Source organism: Molothrus ater, chromosome 2 (genome assembly GCF_012460135.2).
Source record: "Molothrus ater isolate BHLD 08-10-18 breed brown headed cowbird chromosome 2, BPBGC_Mater_1.1, whole genome shotgun sequence".
In the NCBI taxonomy this organism is placed as follows: domain Eukaryota; kingdom Metazoa; phylum Chordata; class Aves; order Passeriformes; family Icteridae; genus Molothrus; species Molothrus ater.
This window is the reverse complement of record NC_050479.2, coordinates 72,965,622-72,986,611: the sequence shown is the minus strand read 5'-3', so window position 1 is coordinate 72,986,611 and position 20,990 is coordinate 72,965,622. Positions and strand designations below refer to the sequence as shown.

The window sequence follows — 20,990 nt, the reverse complement described above, 5'->3', positions numbered from 1 at the left end:
TACCTTCTGATTATTTTCCCTGTTGTTTTGTGTGGATATTTAGAAAGCCTGAGTTTCCTTTTGTAGTTCTATGTATCTTTAAATAAAAGTTTTGGAGAGTAAGGAGTAAGATCACACTATAATTACATGATACACTGTAATATGTTTTTACTCTTCATTAAATTGAGGCTTTTGTGTCATTCTCCTCCAATGGAAAATGATGAACTCAGACTCCCAGTGCCTGTTAGAGTTATGAACGGACTTTAGATCCTGTTTGGCAGTAATAAAACTTTATCCTAGAGGTACCTGTCACTGAACTGTGACAATTTTATTAAATATTCAAAAGACAAAAGTTATGTACAGAAAATCATGTTATAAATGTTGAGAAGTTGTGTGAGCCCTAAGGATCACCACTTTAATGTCCACAGCTGTTGGGCCTAAATTAACACAAGTATGGCTGTCTAAAACCTGGTGAAGAAAGCAGTTCTCACTCATACTTGATTCTGCCAACTCATAAAAGTCTGGGTGAGGTTTTAGGCATGATCTGCCTCCTGTCTTCCAGACATGTCTTTTCACCTGGAGATCAGTCTATTTACTGACTGGATTGTGCAGATGAGTCCAAGTTGAAAAGCTAGAACGTTAAACTGTTTGGATCACTATCTTTTAACCAAGATATTTGCTGTTATTTCTCACCATTGCCATGTCAGGTAGAGAAACTTGACTTAAATTGCATAGTACTGCTTGGATTGGAATTCAGGTAGAATTGGAGGATGCGTGGAACAAAATAGTGTAGTATCTACAGTAGTAGATAAGGAAGAGGAGACTTAATCTTGGTCACAAAGTAAAGTGGATTTTCAGGGTCAGTTTGTACTGCACTGAGTACTGTGGGGTGTTCTGTGATGGTTTTGGTTTTTTTCTTTCTTTTATAGAACTGCCTTGCCTTGCAGAGTATGTGGATGGTTTATGGTATAGAGCAAAACTCCTCTCTATTACACAGCTTGTGCCTGTTCAGATTCTGGTTCAGTTTGTTGACTATGGTACTTACTTAGTTGCCCCAACCAGCAGGTAAATAAGAAATAACTGCATGTAAAATGTTCTGTGTGTATGTATGTATGCATGTATACACTTAAATCATAAAATATGTACTTATAAATAAATATATGTGTGTTACATTTATTATAATTTTTTCTAGAACTACATATATATTTTTTACCATCATTTACTCTATTGGATTTCAGTTAGAGAGAAGGTGTTTTGGCTGGTTAAATAATTTCTGTCTGGGGGGTGTGGGGTTTGTGCACCTGCTTCTCTGTTCCAGGTTGTTTTGAGAAGCCCATTATTATAATACCAGATTTCTCCATTATCTCCACTTACTTAACCTGTGAGTGGGCTCAGGTTAATCTGCTTCTGCACTTGAGAACCTTACTCAAAACAAGGGCTGAGCCCTCCAGGTGTACAAACAAATCCCAATCCTGTGTGACTGTTTTCTACACAGAAGACAGCTGGGGATTAAACTGAGGGATAAAGGAGTATCTGAGTGGGACACACCCTGCTCTGCCTGTGTGGAACATGGATGTTCAAATCCCTGTTCTGTGCAGTTCTGAGATGCTCTGAATTGTTCCTGTGCTGACACAGATATGTCTCAGACATCCCAAGCTTTGAGGGTTCCATAAGCCTGTCTGAATTCCTCCTACATATACATTTACATGTATGTGGATAGTACATAGCACTACAGTGCATATATAGAACCTGTATATATAGTACATATACACATACACACATAGGTACTGCTTAATCACAACGACTTGCTCTCAAGCTTCTTGTGGAATGTACACATCCTTGCTGAAGATGATGCAGAAATGGGGATTTGAACAGATTTTGTGCTTTGCAAGTCTGTTAAGGTCTTGGGAGACAGTCTCTTCTGTTTCAGAGCTGCATTTCTCTGCTTCCCCTTTCCCTTGCTTCTTTAGAAAGATAAAGAATGGGGAGATGACAATGTAAACCCCAGGTACCTATCTCCAGTAGTGTGTCTAGAGCACATTCAGGTGTGAAGCATTTGGACCACGAAGGTTTGTGGAGCTGCCCTGTGATATTCACACTTGGATTCCTGTGCTGCAATCTGTGTTTGGGGCTCTTGGGACTCTTCCCCGAGCAGGGTTCTGGGGAGGGGTCTGATGCTGCGCTGCTTTCTGACAGCTCCTGTGCCAAGTCCTTCAGAGGGCCTGAGGGAGGCATTGTTGGGTCTGATGTTGGCATGTTTCTGTAGAGCAGGGACTCCAGTCCTGGTTCTTACACCATAAAAGTGCTGTGTGAGCCACTCAGCCATCCTGGTGTCCTTCTTGGCTGGTGGATTGCTGTGGGCAAACGCTTCTCATTTTGCCATGTTGCTTTCAGATTGCGTCACATACCTTGTCACCTGCTGAAGTACCCAGTGCAAGCAATGCGAGTTCTGCTGGCTGGATTTAGACCTGCTTCAGATGACAAAAACGTGGAAAGAATTCCTTATTCCCCAGAATGGAGCCTGAAAGCATTGTGGACCATGGTGGACTGTGTTGAAGGAAAGCGTCTCTCTGCTTCCATACTTGTAAGAAATGCCTTTTTTTTTTCCCTTGGTTCTACCTGAGACTAAAATTCTTACTAGCAGTCTAATTTCTAAGTCTTTGTTTTACTGTGAATCCTCATAGTTTAAAATTGAAAACCATTTACCATGAAGGAAAGCCAAGAGAAAATGGTGTGATGTTCTTCATTCTGCAATCACAAAGTTTCTGAGCATTCCTGTTATTTTAAAACCAGAGGTATTCTTATTATATTCACAGTTCCATTTAGACAGTGAGTGTAGCCAGTAAAATCTTTCAGTATCAGCTTGAGGTTTAAATCTGTAACTGTCAACACTGTAATCTTTCAGACTGTTTCACCAGAGGTTACCATTTCTTTGTATGGAGATGACAAAAATCTGGTTCATCTGAAGCTGATAGAAATGGGTCTTGCAGAGTTGGATCAGTGACACGTAAGTACAGTGACCATGAACTACAAATTCATACCACTGGGGAGGGATGGTTGCAGAAGTTCTAAGAAAAGTATAAACTGCCAGTAATGTGGACAACTAAAGTTTATTTGAGAAAAAATCCCTTCTCTCCACATATTCATTCTATTAGTAAAATATTTAACATAAACCAAAAAGTTGTTAAAAATTTCTTTACATACCATTACTGAAACCCACAATCAAGGCACTGAAACAAAGAACCCTGGGGTGGTATAACATAAAGAGCTTCTGCTGCCAGTAACTGAGAAAGGCACTTTGCAGACGTGGCAGTGTACTCTGCCCAAACAATCAAAACTGATCTTTATTTTCTGCTTTTAATCTGTGTCAGGTGCTGGTGGTTCTCAGTGGTTGCTCAGGCAAGCATCCATGCTAACATGCTGGTGTCCACATGTCTAAACAAACATGCAATATTTTTAATGAAGAGCTTTATACTATACTATGTGTATAAAGCTCTTCATTAGGGTTATGTGTTATCCATGGGAATATGTGTTATTGATGGGGAATACCAGAAACTTGGATTTTTAGATTTCTTGGCCAACCTTGTTATGTCATTTTTCATTCCCATTTATTTATTCCCATTTCCTTCCCACTTGTTAAGCACTCTTCTAGCAAATGTGAAGGTAATGCTCCTAACACTTTCCAATATTGGAATAGTCTTTCCTGTGAATAGTGAAAGTTAATATCCACATTCAATTTTTTCTGGCCTTGGAGCCTTAAGTATTGTTCTGTGATATCCTTCTCATAGGAGTAGATGGAACTGATGCATAGGGGTGAAGAATTAGATCAAAAGCTGATGCTGGGACACTTTTTCTAGTATCTTGTTCAAAGGCTTGGAGGGAAGATGAAGTTTTATTATTGTGACATAACTGTTGTTTGTGTTTCAGGTTTATTTGGTGACAGACATTTCCACCCAGCACGAGATAGGGAGCAAACAGCTGGGGCTGCATTACTGTCTTTGTTCTGGAACACGTTTGCATTGTTGCTGGTTTCTGTTTTCACTTTCAGGTGTTGTTACATCTCTTTTACTTCAGAGTTTTGGAATAAATAGTTTGGTCAGCATGCACCTGAAAGCTTATTTTCCTTTACTGCTGTAGTATGTGAGGTTTCTCTGGGTGTCTCTTCATTGTACTAAATCCTTTACGTGTAAAGCTCAGCCCCTCCCAGTCTCTCCAAGGAGAGCTTTGTCTAGATTATCAAGGGAAACACTTGTGTGATGACTCCATAGCCTCTCCAGGCAGGCTGTTCCAGGGTTCAGTCACCCTCCCACTAAAGCAGCCTCTTGGTGGTCAGAGGGAGCCTGCTGTGCTTCAGTCTGTGCTTATGCACACAGACAGAGCCTTGCACACATCTCTTCCTTCAAGCTCCCATGAAAGCAAGGGTCCAAAGCTGACCTCTCTGCCCAGGCACAATGGGACAGACAGTGGAAGGATCCTGTCACGCTTCCAGTACATATTCTGGTACTAACCAGCCACATCCTAGGTGTTGCAAATACCCCAGAGAGCTCATGCTTATTTTCAAAATGTTTTCATTTAAAGAAGACCAAAACCCCACTGTTTATCACCCATCTTGAAAGCGACTCAGCCCTGAATTATGTAACAGCTGCCGTTTAAACAGTTTGACCCAAAAGTCCAGGACCTGTCTCTGCACCCAGCCAGGGGAACTTCTGGGTGTGAGTGAGCACAGCTCTCATTGCCACCCTGTGAGTAATAAAGGGCATAGACAGAGTAAGGACAGAGCTTTCACTGAGGAGAAAGGGGAGGGGGCAGAGGAGACAAGGAGAAGAAAGTATCTTCTGCCATGTGAGAGAAGGAAACAAATTTTTCAACATGCACAGGAACGGAGACTTAAAAGCAGCCAGCCCAGCAGCAACCTTTTGATGGTAGGTACTGCAGAATTTTGAAAGACAAGTCAGCTTAAAAATACCTGCTAGGTAGGAAAACTGGATGAGATGACTTTTGTTAATTTTCTGGTGTTTCTGAGTAGCTTGGAGAATGAACCTGTCCCCCAGTCTCACCTGTGTTAGCCCTGTGAGTATAGAAGGGCAGTTTGTAGAACAGACACTGCAGTTTGCTAATGCTGTTGCCTCCTAACTCCAAGATGAAGAAAATAAGATGAAGGAATAGTCCAAGACTGCCATTCCTTTGATCTTTCAAGTCAAGCAGTAAGTAAACTGATGTCCAAAATAAGGCATGGTCTGCAGTTGTTTGAGTGTTCACTGACAGCTGATGTAAAAAACACCTTTTTATTGCCATATGGCTGAATACCAAATCAATAAACTCTTTCTTAAACATAGAAATGGGAAAAAAGAATTAGCCAAAGTGCTGATGTAGTAGCACCCACTGAAAAATAAATTTATTTAGAGAAAATTATAAATAATATATACAGAACAAGCTTTAAGATTTTCCACTTGTTTACAGAAATGTACATTATTTTTGCTGATGTGCTAACACTTCAGCAGTTTTGACATGGTCTACAACTTGGTGTCCATGATAATATTACCATCCTTGTCCTTTATTCTGACTCTCCCAGAGACATACTTGGTTTCCTGCTGTCCATTCATGTACACAGTCTTGACAGTCCCATCTGGATACTCCCGTCTCTTAAACTGTGGCGTGTGCAGTTCTCGCTGGCCATTATTGAACTCTATAGTTTTGGTTCCATCTCTGCATTAAAGGGGAAAGAAAACCCCAAGGATTATGCATTGGTGTAAGATTAGTCTCAGAACCAGCATTGGTGGATATGTCAGCCTAAATGAAGGAAAACAGTATTTGTGGAAAAATCTGTTAAGTATTTCAGCTGGTTCATACTCAGAAACCTGTTTCTGCAAAACTGATATTACTTCTTTATACTTGAGAACCTCCACTGCACTTTATCTGCATCAAATCCATCACTGCTGAAGTCCAAGGGAAGTTTAAAACTTGGTATTTTGAGCACTGTCAGTTATCTGCTGTCAGTCACACCTGTTCCCCACACCAGCCAGGTTCCTAGATATTTTTTCCTAGAATTATGTACAAATAAAGAATTGTTGTCATCTTAGTGCAGGGGTTCCATACTTGTCTCCTTATCTCAAAAGTTTCATAACTTCTTGGTGTTTCTCATGGGCAGCTCCTCAGAGCACTGACACTTTCTTCTTCACAAAGCAGCCAACTGACTCCAGTTCCCTTCTCACCCAGCCACCCCATTCTTTTATAGCATCTTCTTCTCATTGGTTACAGCTGTGGCCTGTTAAAGTCAGGCCTGTTCCTAATCCTTGATAATTGGCCCAGCTGCAACTCTTTAGGGGTAAGATTACTTTCTACGCTATCTTTATTTTCTTATATTCTATCCCCCTACAGAGAAGTCTCTTAGGTTAGGGTATGAGATAATACACTGTCTTTATACCTTTTCCATGCTATCAACAAAAAAAACCCCAAAACTCGAGCAGTAACTATGTGTTCACAGTATAGTCGATTGAAATGCAAGCCTGCAGGAGATGCAGAAACACCTATCAGCATATAGTGCTCCTGTCACTGAGCCCCAGGTGCTCCATCCCCTGCCCAGCCCAGGGAACCCCAGAAGGAAAAGCTCACCGCTGCACACGAACAACAGTGCCATCAGGAAAGATACTTTCTTCTTGGCCATCTGTAAATAGACTCTTAATTGTCTGATCAGGGAAGGTTATTTCCTTCTTGCCATCAGGATAATGCTTCTCTGAAACGTATTTTGAGACAATATGCTTATTACATAAATACATACCTACATCTGGGCAATAATTCTGACAGTTGGGTTGGATGATTTCTTTACCTATTTGTCCATTTGAAAACTGCAAGACCTCTAAGCCATCAGTGTATGTAGTGTGAGTAGTCTTGGCATCAGCATAATAATAAATCTGCAGACAACAGTTGAGATTCAGTGTTACTAATGAGAAGTTTTAAATGAGGGTACACATGCAGATAACTATGCAGTTATTGAAAAATGCAGAGCTAGGATACCTACCACTGTTTGATCAGGCATAATCTGTTTCACATCCCCATTGAAGAAGGTTATAGTTATGGTCTTCCCATCAGAGCCCACTTTCTTGCATGTTCCATTTGGGAAAAATATAAGGTGACAGCCATTTTTCAAAACCTTCTCAACCTAATGAAAACACGAGTGAGGTCAGTATTGAGCCCTAACACTCATCTTTCCCAACAGCTGTCTTCCAGAATTTCCAAGTGCTGAGCTCTCATTTTACCTTTCCATCAGGATAAGCAGTTTCTCTCTGTATCTCTTCACTGCCTGTAAATGCAGGAGCAGATGGCGGTGACACATAAGCTTCATTAGGAGAGGTGTCCTGAGATGACAATCAAAAACTCAAATCAAGCTTTGTCTTTATATACTTTCTTCCTAGTCTGACAGGTATTTTAGGAAACAAGGAGCATCACAGACAGAAGATGAGTATGGGGAGGCATAAACACAATCTGGGGTTTAAGCAACTCCAAATGTAATTCAGGTGGTACAATAGATGGAGGGTGAGCAATCATTGGATATCTGTGGCCAGTTGTAGTCTGGACTGAAGTGGAATTCAGTGATGTGCTGTAACATGGAGCTCAATTTCCTTAAGAAATCCACATCATGGTATGAAACGATCAAGTTCTCTAAAGCCTAAGTGTAACCTACAGCAAATAATGTAAGAAATAATTAAACTATTTAAAAGATCCTTGCACATGTTGCCCCACATGGGGCATATGAACGTTCATCCTTCTTTAGCCCTCCAAAAGGTAAAAAATTCAAAAGAGCAGGAGATTATTACTTTGCATTTTTCCTGAGCCAAAGAATAATGCAACTACTAGACAAAGGTAAAACACTCCTCATTGACTGGTACATAGCCATTTTCTGTTACAATAAAGGCTGAAGAACATAAAAAGCTGAGTTAACAGCCTCATCAGTCACCCTCCAGATACTCATTAACTTTTCCATTTCAGGCTTTTTCTTCCCTGCTTTGAAAATCAAATCAACACGCAGGACTTACTACCATAAAAGTCTGAGAAGAATCTTCCAGTGCAGTGATTGCCTCAGAGGTGTTTCTCTCATTACCAGGTCCTGATGCAGGTGTTCTAGGAAGTTTTCCTACTGAGACACACGTAATAGTTATATTGGAGAGAAATTAAAGTGTGGTTTAAGAGTTACAATTATATAGGAGGTCAAGCTGTACAGGACACCCACATTTCTTAACTGCAGTGGAAACTGAAAGCAGGGTATTTACTAAAAGGATAAGCACATGCCCAGAAAAGAATCAATCACTGACATTGTTTTGTGTGTCAGTGAGAAGCTAGAATTGAAGAATCATTACAAGGGACATTTAATGCACTTTCTCTCCTATTTCATCTCTGTAGATTTACAAAGGATTTGCCCCTCCTACAAATTTAGACAACACTGTAAGTGATGCCTTATAATGAACAAAGGAAGATGAATGTCAGCTTTTAACAGGAACTGATCAGCATATTTTTTCCATGTCTCTCCAATCAAACTACCAAAATAAAACTACCTTCAATTCTGGAACATACTCCTGTAACAGATAACATGATGGCTGGATGAGCTGTCAGAGGTGTCAAAAAAGTACCCTGCAGTTACTTTCCATATGTGATTATCCCTTAGGAAGCAGACACTAACTAACTGTGAACAAGGAACACCTGCCACAGCATTGCCCATATGATTACAGATCTGCTGGTGGAAGGTTCTGAAGAGACACAGCAGTTCTGATGTTATCAACACACTCAACTAGACATTAGGAAGACATTTTTCACTGTCAGGGCAGTGGGGCACTGGAACAGGCAGCCCAGAGAAGCTGAGGTTGCTCCTTTCCTGGAATGGTCCAAGGCCAGGCTGGATGGGGCCCTGAGCACCTCTGGTCTAGTGGAAGGTGTCCCTGCCTGTGGCAGGGGGTTGGAACTGGATGACCTTGGAGGTCCCTTCCAACCCAAACCATTCAGTGACTCTGATCTAACCAACACCGGCAGCTTGGAGAACACCAGTGATGAATGTCATTTTTCATTACAGAAAGCAGCTTCTGCAGTGCTGCAGACCATCATGTATAACCAGAAGCATTTTTCACTCCAGAACTGGAGTGAAATGACAGCTTTCTCCAGAATCCCACCCTGTGAGGTATTTATCCATATGCTCAAGCCCATGACAGTTCCCACTCTTACCTCCTTTTGAGGTGGTAATGCACTCCACAAAGCAAAACTTCACATTCATTTTATTTTTAAGACTTAACAGAATTCTCTGCATAGACAAATATTTTTACCTTTTGCTTGTGAATAACTTTTGCCGTTTATCTTGCTGCACTTCTGTACTGGAAGAAGCGGAGATGCACTTTGACTTTTGAGGCCTCTATTTGGTAGACACTAAAAGAAAAAAAGTATTTGTGGCTTATGTGACATGTAATCGTAACTGTTCATACAGAGTCAATAAAATTTATAGACCATCTGACATTAGATTTACTGGAAGTTTCTTCACAAACTATACAGTTTTGAGACTTGATCAGCAGAAGGGCTTGTGTGATGTAGCCCAAGCTGCACTTTGGAACTCTTCCTCCATCAGCTCCTTTGCTATCAACAACTCCAAAATGTTAATTTGATGCAAGCAATCCAGAATAATAGTTATAGTTTCAAAACTTAATATAACTGCTTTAGACAATTGTGAACTGCTTGGTTTGCCTGGTTGATCCCAAAGGGGCAGAGGTTCACAGCTTAGACTCCATCAATTACTTTTCTTTCATACCTGCATCATTTTTTATTTCCAAGTTGAGTTCCTCAACAAAAGGGATACTGCATATTGTGAGCATTGACATTTGCAGAGAATATGGTATTAACAAAATTCTGTGTCTGTCACCACTAGCGTAGTCCCCACAGAAGTAAATTAAAAGAAAACAGCTAAGTTGTAGCTATTAGAGTCCAATTATATAACAGAAAACCCACCAGTACTCACACAAATATATTTAAAGCACCAAGATTAATAACTTACAGATTCTGCTCTATTTAGACTCATCCCAGGATTTTCTACTTTTTTCTTGCTTCTAGCAGCTTCTACTTTCTTCCAGGCTTCTAGACGAAACTTCTCCATAATTTTGATTTCCTCTTTTAGCTCAAAATTCTCATTTACTAAAGCTTCTATTTGATCTTTAAGGCGTCGATGGGTAGTCGACCATTTTGCCTCTTTTCGTTTTAGATCTTCCTGTAACTCTGCAATCTGCTGTTTTAAAGCCTTAGAAAAATGCATGTTTTCATTTTTAATATAATAAAATATATTTTAGTTTCTAATAGAAATACAAACACAAGGAAAAAAGGCATAAGTGGCAAAAAAGTCAAATCAGCTTAATAGTGCAAAGGTGAAAGGTAAGGAAGAGTTTTCTTTCCTGAAAGAGTGTAAACTACCAACTTTATAAGCTCTACTCCAATCACAGGAATTGTTTTTCTTGCTTGCTTGGCATTTTTACACTTCCTAGATTGGCCAGTACAAAAACACTTGAGACAGAAACACAAAATCCTTAATTCTACCCTTGGAGGGCCCTTCAAAAATCTTGGCACAGAAAATAGGAAGGACACAAACACACAAAAACACATGCAAATCTGCCTAGTTTAGCAAATGTCAATTCAGTTTTCTGAAGGGAAATTTGTAGGGAAGGAAGATGGAACTCCCTGTGTGATATGGCTTGTTTGTGCATCTCATATACCATACATCCTGACAATGAAGGAAGAAACAGATCTTGTTCCTTACATCACTGATACCTAAAGACCAATAAGTGATAATAAAATGTAACTTTGAAAATTGTAGAAGATTACTACATAGACTGTACAAGAGTTATAGAGAGAATTAAACCCTTCTGGAGTTCTAGTTGGCACTTTGATCGACTACCATGAATAAAAACTTACAACTTAATATTTTAACGTCAGTAATTTTGTTTCAAAGTTGAAGGTCATTCTATCAGTTACTAGCAGTTTTTAGCATGGAAATGTGACAAAAAGATTTACTCATGAGGAGTTTTTGCCTTAAAACCATCAAACAGCATTGTAAAGACTAGTTCCCTTCCTCAATTAGAATAATTTAGATTGGAAAATAAAAACTTTAAAATCATGGAGTCCAACTGTTAATCCAGCACTGCCAAATTCACCTTACTAACCGACATCTGCTAGCAGTTCCCATCTTGAAATCACCTATAATCTTTGAACTAAGTTAGAATTTAGTTCTTGACTGCCTTTAAGTGAACTTACATGTTCCTATGTGGACTAGAATAATAATATATTTTTATACCTGAATTTCATCCCGTTCCTTTTTATCTGGAATTGCTCTAGCTTCTGTGGTGTATTTTTCAAAAACTTTACGCTCCTTTTGCAGTTTTTTAATTTCCTTTTTTTTATATTCTTCTATTTCAGCCAGTTCTTTGGCTTTCTTCTGTTCAAAGTCTGCAATTTCTTTCCTGTAATTATGAAACAAAGTTGTTGTTTTAGCCCAAATCTCCTTTATATCTGGATTTTACGAAAGTGAAGACTCAGTGTCTTGTGGTAACAGATTGCAGTTCAGCATCTATTACCCTGAGGAAGACTTACTTATAAACTGTATTAGTTATTTAAGGGTAGGAATTGTCACACAGCAGGTGTTTGAAGTCCGATATTATATATTTTTATATCTTCTAGTCACAAATATTATCCTGAATTTAGAAAAGCTTTGGCCAAAATCTTGCCACATTCCTCAAAACATTAGAACACCATCCCCCAAAAACATCAGAGAAAAGAATCTGCTAATAGGAGGTCAAAAATTAAATGTTAGCCAAAGACACAATATTCCCGAACAAAACAAAAGTGGCTGTGGTAGGAACAGATGTACTCCATTTATGTCATCAGAGGTAATTATTCTGTTCTATATGCCACTTAAAAATGCCCCTGTTCAAATTAAAAGATTCTCAGTGTGTACACACCAATATGAAACCCAAAGCAAAAGCATTAAGACCAGTTCTGCAGGGCTAATTCAGGATTGTATTATCCTTTAGAACAAAAGTATACATTCTCCAAAATATAGCCTTTAGGGACATCATTTTAACTGAGCAGGGATTCTTAACACTATTAAATTGTATGTAATAATTACAGTTTAACATACACATAGAGCAACAACTTGTGTATAGACCAATCTCTGCTGTAACTGAAGCACCTGAATTGTTTACTGTGGAGAGCTTTGTGGACAGTTGGCTAGCTGAGAAAGGTCACGTCGACATGATACCGCTGATTAAGACAGAAGGAGGCAAGTCTAGGAGTCAGCAGTCAGTGTCCAATCACTGATGTGACCTTGCTGCAACATTAGGATGGGGGAGGATCTTTTGCCAGAAATATGATGATGGTTTCAGCAAAATAACCACAAGAGTGTAGAAGTAGTAACAAAATAGCCATAAGAATATAGAAGAAGGCGTGGTTGCCCGATGAGTAATTAACCAATAATGAGCTCAGCTTTGCAGTATGTATAAGCTTCATTAACACCAATATAAATATGTGTGAACTATCAATAAACTTGGAGACTTGCTGATCACTCGTATTGAGTGCTGCATTTCTTCCGCCGATCCGACAGTTTACCTGTGCTGCTGGTCACTGGGCTTTGGAAGAGTCTGCAACACACTGTGAAAGTGAATGCACCAAAATATTTTGAGTAAAAGTTACCTGATATTTGCCAGGGCGTGCTCTCTTTCTTCACGGAGTTTACTCAGAGTCGTGTTCTCAGCTCGGAATCTCTCAATTTCCTTCTCCAACTCAGCCAGTCTCTCTCTCAATAGCTGGGATGGAACAGTGTTGCCTGTCAAAGCACAGTCACATGCACATTATCCAAATGGCACTCCTAAGACTGAAGTGAACAAGTATCACACACCAGCTTAAAAATTGTTAAAAAAAAAAAACAAAAATAAGTAAATACTATTTTTAGAGACCTAGTAAATACCATTTAGAGATAGCAGTAATTTTGAAAAAAAATTTCTACTATCCAAATAACGCAGAAGTTATGTTTGAAAACACGGCACTATTTACAAATATGGAGTAGATCCATTACTTCTGTAGTACTTTAAGTACTGATGTACCTTTCATCTTGGTAGAACTAAAGCTATATTTGGAACTGGAATTTGAAGGGCTTCACATCAAGCCAGAGAAATAAAATGAAGGTATGAGGGTGTAATGAGTGTATATGGCACATGTGTAGGTACATACCACATATATGTGCCAGGTACATACACACAGCATGATGGTATAGGGTATGTTAAACAGCAAAGTTTATGGTTTTAAGTTTTTTCAAGTTTTAGTCACTACAAAGTCTGTTCACACCCATCTGTTCACACCCATTACCCTACTGTGGTATAAATCCACTGTGGTGGAAAGGAAGGTACCACTTCATTTTCAGCTTGCCCTTGCTATTTTCCTTCATTCAGAAACAGTGATCAAGCAGCTTCCCATCAAGTTACTTCAATGAGCTGAGGCCTCCAGAGGGAAGGAGAAAAAAGAAACCCACCAATTAAATAAATAAATTTTTTAAAAGAAGTTTTCACCAATCAGAGTCATTCTGCAAGCTGTGTAATTCTTGTATCTAGCATCAGACATGCAGCCAGAGATGCAGGGGGAGGGTTCTCACAGCAGAAGTCTGTACTTAAACCCTCTGGTGTAACTTCAGTTTGGAGCTTCAGCACTAGTAGGGAACACTTGTACAACACACCTTCCTCACCACCTCCTACCCATTGCTGTTCCCTCACCTGCCAGCTCTGGCTCCACATTTGATTTGGTTTCATGCTCTGCATGGCAGCCTGCCTTTGGCTTCGGCTTCAGTGAAGGAAACAGTTTCATCATCAGGTTTGATACTGGAGGTCCATTTGAATCACTGTCCACTGCAAACTCTTTGGACATTTCATCTCCTTTCTTGGAGGCAACTTTCCTCTTTATTGCTTTGTCTGGGACAGTTGTACTATTCTTAAAGGAAAAGTCCATCTGCAAAGGTGTTTCAGTATATTTTTCAGGTAAATCAATGCTAACATAATTTTCATCAAGATCACTCCATGTTCTTTCATCATCAAACTCAAATTTATTCCTACTTATACACAACATGCTTCTGTGATCATCTGTAGCTTTTCTAATCTTTTGCTTTGACAGGGCACCACAATCTTTGTCCGACAACCCAAGGTCAGCATCTCCATTTTTGCTCTCTTTGCTGATGTCTTTAACAGAACTTCCACAATCAAAATATTCTGGATCACTTTCTTCGTGGTTCATGAGGGCTGTCTTAGCATCTTTGTTGTCATGCTTCAATGTGGCCCCAAATTCACTCTCAGAATCTGTAGCAGTATCACTGTTGCCCTCACTCTTATCTCCATTTACAATCCAGTGATTACTTTTTAAAGCAGGAGCTGCTTTCATGGAAGAAGCTGAAAATATTACACCATCTGTTTTACTCAATAGATCCTTCATTCTAAAATCTCTTCCTGAATTTGAGGCTGTATGCATAACTGGGCTATCATTTGTATTTTCCTGTGCCACACAGTCTGCCCTTTTATTTCTCTCATCTGTGAGTTCCACAGCCAGCACCTTGACTTGCTGCTGCTTTGCCTTGATAGGAGTAGAAGACATCCTACGACCTTTCAAAGTTTGCTGGTCTCGTTCCAAGATCCTTTGCACAAATGAGGAATTACTTGAGAAAGATATTTCATCTGCAGCTTGTTCTAGAAACAAAAACTCATCTAATTCTAGATTCTCTTTCTCTTTTTCTTTTTCCCAGTTCTCCAGTTTATTCTGAAATGAAAGTTCAAAAGACAGTTCTGAATCTTTTACAGGGTGACCTATGGGACATTTAGAATTAGAAAAGGCACTGGTCAGTTCTTGAGACAACTGAGACTTTTCAGCACCAGGTAAATTGGTTTTGATTTTGCCAGTGTTAGACTTAGCAAATTCTGCTCTGTTCTCTGTATTTCCTATTTTTTTGTTAATTTCTGGTGGGTAAGAATCTCTCATCTGTCCATCATGACTTTTTCCTGATTGCATTCTTGTTTCTAATGGCAAGATATTTTCTCCATTGTGATTCCTGAGTACCACTGTCGTTTGAATAGGACAATGTTTTACTTTACGGGGGTGGCTGTATTTTTTACATGGTACAAAAGGATTTTCAGAAACCAGTTCTTTGCCAGGAAGTGCAGTTTTCTTCTGTATTTGTAATCTGTCCACTTTAATAGCATTTCTATCATCTAAAGCCCTTTGTTGAAGTTTTGAGGTGTTTTCTCCAAGTTTTGTCATTTTAGACTTGGCATTAGTGAATCTTGTTAAACCTTCCCCTCTTTTCAGGAAGGGTCTTTTGATCACTGGTTTTTGAACAGCTGATCCATTTGTCTCCTGAAAATGAGTAGAGAAAAGCAAACAATAAAATGTTAAAAAGCTTCTTACACAGTTTGAAGATTTCTTCAAATAAATCCCAGATATCAGTAGAAATTTACATGGTACATTTTTACTGGATTTCTGAAGACTTAAGCAAGTGAAGTATTGGGGGCTTATTATTTTTCAGAATGTGAATGCTGCATTCAGTGTTAGCTTTCCCTGCTAGCATCTTCCTTGTACACTTTTAAAGCACCTATCACATCTTGGCACAATATATAAAGAAGAATGAAGGTTTTTAAATAATCAATAACCTGTAAATGCTGGGTTTGCTCCAGGCGCTGTTCTTCTAGTTGTATCTGTTCTTCCAAGAATTCTTCAAAAGTTTGTTTCTTCCCATGTATTGCAGCTTTAATAGGTCTAGAGTAAGTACAAAAACAACTCTTACAATTCTGTATAAAATAACTATGTTTAACACCACTGGTAGTCAAAGACCTATGGTGTAATTGCATAAAAGATGAGAAATTCTGAGGTGCTTTAGGCATTAAGATAATTTCAGAAATGCATTTTAACACTACATGTTTATCCAATCCCTGCAATAGTTAATATACATATCTAAAAGACACTGTGTACAGGTTTTGTTGCTTTTTCTTTCACTGCTTTTCTTAGTGATCCTTTCTTTTGGACAAATCACCAAACTTCCACTCATAATTTAGCCACACTGCCAATTCCTACAGTATCACCTTTCCACTCAGGAATGCTACTGAGATAACGTTCCCTGTCTCCCTCTCCTCCTTCAAAGGAGTGCTGGGCCTGGCTGGCATGGAGTGAGCTTTTTTCATAGCTAACAGCACTGATAACATAATATTTTAGCTATTGCTGAACCCTGCTTGTACAGCATCAGGGCTTTCTTTGCTTTTTCATGCTGCTGCCCACCCCAGGAAGCAGGCTGGGGGTAGGCAAGACCTACCCCAGGGGAGACACAGCCACATTTCACAGAATCACATAATCACTGAATGGTTTGGGTTGGAAAGGACTTTAAAAATCACCTTGTTCCAACCTCCCAACCCTGTCACAGTGGGCAGGGACACCTTCCACTAGACCAGGTTGCTCAGAGCCCTGTCCAGCCTGGTCTTGGACATTTCAAACAATCATAACTCCCCATAATAAACTAAAAAGTCACAGCCCCGCCCTCCTCCCTCACATTACTACTCTCAGACATAACAGTGGATAGGAGGTTGTAATAAATCAAACTGGGAACAGCAATCATAACTGCTTATATACCCAGCTATACTGAAAGGTGCTTCTATGCTGTCATTACCCCAGGCTGCACACACACCTCTCCATCCAACACACAACATTTCATCTTTTACAGCACAAGCAATTCCAAGCAAGAGCCTCTCTTACCACAGGTCTCCACAGTACCTAGGAAAATCAAATCCTTTGTTAAGAAATTGCACAAATTCAGAGCACCAGACTCTTTCCTTCAGGACTCAGAATTCAACCAAACTTGTGTAATTTGATAAAAAATGCATAATCATAGTTGAATTACCTTTCCTCTGCATTAGTCAACAACTGTTCACCTCCACAGGAATTTTCAGAGACATCTGCGCTTCCCACGCCTAATATGTGATCAATGTGATTATCTTCACTCTCCATTAATAATTCCATCTTTTTTTCTGGACACCACAGGTTTTTTCCTGTGAAAGCAACAGAGTTGTTGGGTATTTTTTCATTCCAACAACAAATCAGTTTTCAGCACATACTTGAAACAGCATTCAGGTCAGGTGAAAACCAGAAGGGAGCTTCATTGCCATGTGATCTGAATTGCTACATAAAACAGTTCTAAGATTTCCCCAAATTAATTCTTATTTGAATTTGCACTTTCTTTTTAATGGAATAAGCAATTATGCATTAAAAAATTTCCACAGACCTTAAATAATCTATTCTGATTGTTCATCTGCTTCACTATTGTTAATGTATGGCTTAAAAATATAACTGAACAAATGCTGATGTCTGCTGTACTGATAAGCTCTCTTATCAAGCTTCTTGTCTCCCATACATATATATATATCTCCATATACATATATATGCATAAATTGAGAAGAATTTGATTTTTGGCTCATGCTGCTTTTAACCAAACTCGAATGGACAACAACAGGAACATTCTGAGGTCTGTAAGCCATCAGTAAACAAACCAACATACCAAGTAAACCAACTAAAATTATAAAACCTTCAAAATAAGTAGCAGAAAATTATTCTCAGGAATTTTCAGACAAGGTGCTTTTTTCAGACAAGGGGGAAAAAAAGCACCACACATCAAGTTATGTTTCTATAAATGACTAAGCAGTAATGTATTTGTCTTCTTTGTTTGTCAAACCATTTGGCCTTTTCAGAGGCACACACAGACCTTGCTTTTCACAGGCAGACACTTCTGAAAGATTGTTCTTCAAAGATGAGGTGCATTCTCTGTTGTTCAGCTTTTGTAAAGAATTGTTGTCTTGTGTATGGGAAGAAACATCCAGAGCACGAGCTCTGTCTTCAAAGATATTCTGGTATCCAGATGATGGCAACTGAGGTGGAGGTGCTAAGCCTGTGGAATGCCCAGGTCTCAGCTTTTGACTTTCAGCCATCACAGTAAAACCTTGAAAGGAGAAGGAACAAAATGGCTGTGTCATTCTATTTGTATCACAAAATTACTGCTGCACAGGAGAAAAGAAATGGCACTGAAGGGCAGGATTGATCACCCAGCCTCCACCCTTATGTCACTGACCAAGAATAAGTGATTGGGCAATCCTGATTTTCTTCTCCTAAAATAAGCCCTAATTTAATCTTCTCAGGTAGGCAGAGTGAAAGAAAGACAATCATTTAAGTCAGGTTGGACTGACACTGCCAAGAGCAGAAAGTACCCCTCCTCAGCTCTAAAAGCTTTTCCCAGCCAAGAGCTGTCCCCTCTCCTTGCACCCAGCAAACAAGACTGGAAAACTGATAAAGGTTACAAGTCTCTGTTTTTAAATACAGATCAGCTCTCTATCCTGGTTCAGTTCATCACCTCAATGTGATATGTGTGAGCACCAACAAGGAGGGACCACTCTTCATTTGGCTACATGGAAAGCCTAAAGCAACCAAAAGTACTGTGAGAAGCAGCTAATGAGAAAGGAAAGTAATTGTTTTACACTTCAATACATGTACTTTGAAGCAAAGGCTCCCATCATAGCACATATTGATCAAGCCACAATTACAGCTGGCATTTTATAAAAATAGGACAATATTCCTTCTTCAGTAGCACTCAACTTCCAGGCACTGAAGCAATGCAGCATTTATCTTTGACTAATGAAGTAATCTTAAAATGAGGAACCCAGAAGACACTTTCAGATTTTAACTGGAAAATGAGATTAGATTTTTCAGTTTATACGAAGTACATCATGTACATCAGTACAACTTACCAAGAGCTGCTGGCTGGCCAGATACCATGCTAAGTAGCTTCTGCTGCTCTTCCATTAACCTTTGAAGTTGTTCCATCTGTTGTTTCTTTAACTGTTCCTGTTTCTGCTGTTGCAATTCCTTCAGCTTTTCAAATAAATAAATAAATGTATTAGAGGCTAGGTTTATTTAGAATTTACCACAGAAATATTTTATTATAGATTGTCAATAACTTTCTAAGGACACTTAATAATTTCTCTTAAGGTACCAATAAATCAGCTAATATTTATTTAGCCACTGATTGATATTACTGACAATATTTAAAAGGTGGGTAAGTATTCTCCTGTCATGTAAAATACAGGAAAAAACTTTTATAGCACCTGGTAATTAATGGAATTCTACTCTGGAAACACACACTCTCTCCCTCTCTCCCCTCCAGTGAACAGATATAGAGATTTATGCTGATGTAGATGCTGGCAGAGTGGACAAGGACTTCTTAGTCCTTAACTGCAGGATTTACTAAAGTTCTGCTGAAGACTTCCAGCCAACACAATCTGTATCCAGTATTTGGGAAGAGCTTTAGGGAACAAATAGCAACTTACAGTGGATTGACTGACACACTTGCATTAGGAAAAAAAAAAAAGTAACATAACAGCATTACAATTCCAGGCCTTTTTTTATCCTTATGTCTTGGATACTTTATCACATTCAACACTAACATATCCCCTCATCTAAACAGAGCCAGGTATGTCACACCTACTTTGAGAACTAACAAAAGATGTTGCTATAGATACAGGAACATTCAACTCCACTGTGTTGTCAATACCTGTGGTCAAGCACTATCACTGTAATGACCAGCACCCCATTTCCACAGCCTCAAGGGAAGAAACTTCAACTAGAACTGTGTGCACCTTTCCAGGAAAAATTATTTTTAAGAACAATTTCATTTTAAACTGGAACTTGTGCCACCTGGCAACAACAGCAGTTACACACACTCCCAGTAAATGCACATCATGAGGAACACACCAACTTTCATGTGAGCACAAGTGGAACTCAGGATTTGTTCTTTAAGCTTGCTGTGGCCTATACATTCGTTGCAAGGGGTTTGCTTACTTGCAGGCATAACAAATCATATGCAGGAACAAAATAAATCTTACTGTAAGCTTGTCAAAGAATTCTAGGTATATTTATTACCTGTTCAAGCTTTTGTAAGAGTGGATCACTGTGACTGGATTTCTTCTGACCATCCACTTCACCATGGACTAAGTCTGGTTTAGAGCTTTCCATGTTTCCAGCTGCTGCTGGAAAAGGTGCTCCAGTGGTACACTGCTGAAGTGCCTGAGAGCTGGCAGACTCTTCACACAGGGAGTCATCACTTACAGAACAGCTGTCTGAAAGATGCAGCACTTCTTCAGGTAAAGCTGTGATGTTTTCAGGTCCAGGTAACAAGTTTTCTTTCTTAAAGTTCAAACCAGTAAAGCTAGGACCTAATAAGACTCCAGCACGGGTGCTACTGAGCATCCAATATGCATTGAAGTTTTGCTCACTACTCAGATTTTCAACAGTTGGCATCTTGCAAACTGTATTCCAATTTCTCTGCTGATCAGCATTAACACAATAATATCACGGTCTGTAGATTTAAGACAATATAACTTTCAAAGTTCCAGGCAGTTGGTATGGACAGTTATCTATCTACTTCTAGCACCTAGAAATTAAGCAGATAAACAAAATCAGAAATTTACAATAACAGATTCCCAGTAAAAGAATACAAGCAACTCTGTTATAACCAACCTACTGCATTTACAAAAATAACTCATAGGCAATAGAAACAATTTGGATAATAAGTAACAAACACTTTTGGTGCAGAAAATCAACAAAATCCAACTCTTAATTGTATGATTTGAGTGCAGCCAACATAATCTCAAATACCATAAAGTTGTACATAATATTTTCTTCAGTAGTACTGGGAGAGATTCAGAATTTTTTTAAACACTTGCAACAAAAGAAGTGATTTGATGAGCTGAGAGATCTCCACCACATGACCTCCACATTAATGCAAAGTTTCAGATATGTCCATCTAAATACAAACACTTTACAGCACATATTTCAATGCAACACTTATCATTTTCATATCTTCCTTAGTTTCTCAAGGAAATGCTGCAGCTACGCTGCCTGTTATCCTCCTTCTCCCAAAAAGCTTCTTT

At 39.1% G+C, this 20,990-nt stretch overlaps 2 protein-coding genes across 2 annotated transcripts in view; one reads left to right on the top strand and one right to left on the bottom strand.

Moving 5' to 3' along the window:
• Positions 1 to 4,085, top strand: part of RNF17 (ring finger protein 17) — a 40,061-nt gene extending 35,976 nt beyond the window's left edge. Inside the window, exons 33-36 of the mRNA XM_054513999.1 lie at positions 909 to 1,044; positions 2,374 to 2,563; positions 2,885 to 2,986; positions 3,907 to 4,085. Of these exons, the coding sequence (XP_054369974.1) occupies positions 909 to 1,044; positions 2,374 to 2,563; positions 2,885 to 2,983 (425 nt within the window). The 3' untranslated portion in view covers positions 2,984 to 2,986; positions 3,907 to 4,085. The remainder of the gene's footprint in view (positions 1 to 908; positions 1,045 to 2,373; positions 2,564 to 2,884; positions 2,987 to 3,906) is intronic.
• Positions 4,086 to 5,344: 1,259 nt separating this feature from the next.
• On the bottom strand, positions 5,345 to 20,382 carry CENPJ (centromere protein J). The gene is made up of 16 exons (XM_054513994.1): positions 19,981 to 20,382; positions 18,810 to 18,933; positions 17,774 to 18,007; positions 16,916 to 17,063; positions 15,678 to 15,783; positions 13,761 to 15,384; positions 12,688 to 12,820; positions 11,294 to 11,459; positions 10,007 to 10,246; positions 9,288 to 9,387; positions 8,013 to 8,110; positions 7,236 to 7,334; positions 6,998 to 7,138; positions 6,806 to 6,890; positions 6,592 to 6,712; positions 5,345 to 5,685 (listed from the first exon to the last, which is right to left on the bottom strand). Exons 1-16 carry the CDS (start codon positions 20,356 to 20,358, stop codon positions 5,493 to 5,495), a joined length of 3,990 nt encoding a protein of 1,329 aa, XP_054369969.1. The 5' UTR covers positions 20,359 to 20,382; the 3' UTR covers positions 5,345 to 5,492.
• Positions 20,383 to 20,990: the final 608 nt, after the last annotated feature.

What these genes read in the sequence shown, in the direction of transcription:
- CENPJ (XM_054513994.1), bottom strand. Translation starts at nt 20,358, where the DNA reads ATGCCAACTGTTGAAAATCTGAGTAGTGAGCAAAACTTCAATGCATAT. An exon ending in TGTGGAGCCAGAGCTGGCAG is followed by an intron (nt 12,821 to 13,760) that starts GTGAGGGAACAG and finishes GTGCTTTGACAG; the next exon opens with GCAACACTGTTCCATCCCAG. An exon ending in AGGAACGGGATGAAATTCAG is followed by an intron (nt 10,247 to 11,293) that starts GTATAAAAATAT and finishes CATTTTTCTAAG; the next exon opens with GCTTTAAAACAGCAGATTGC.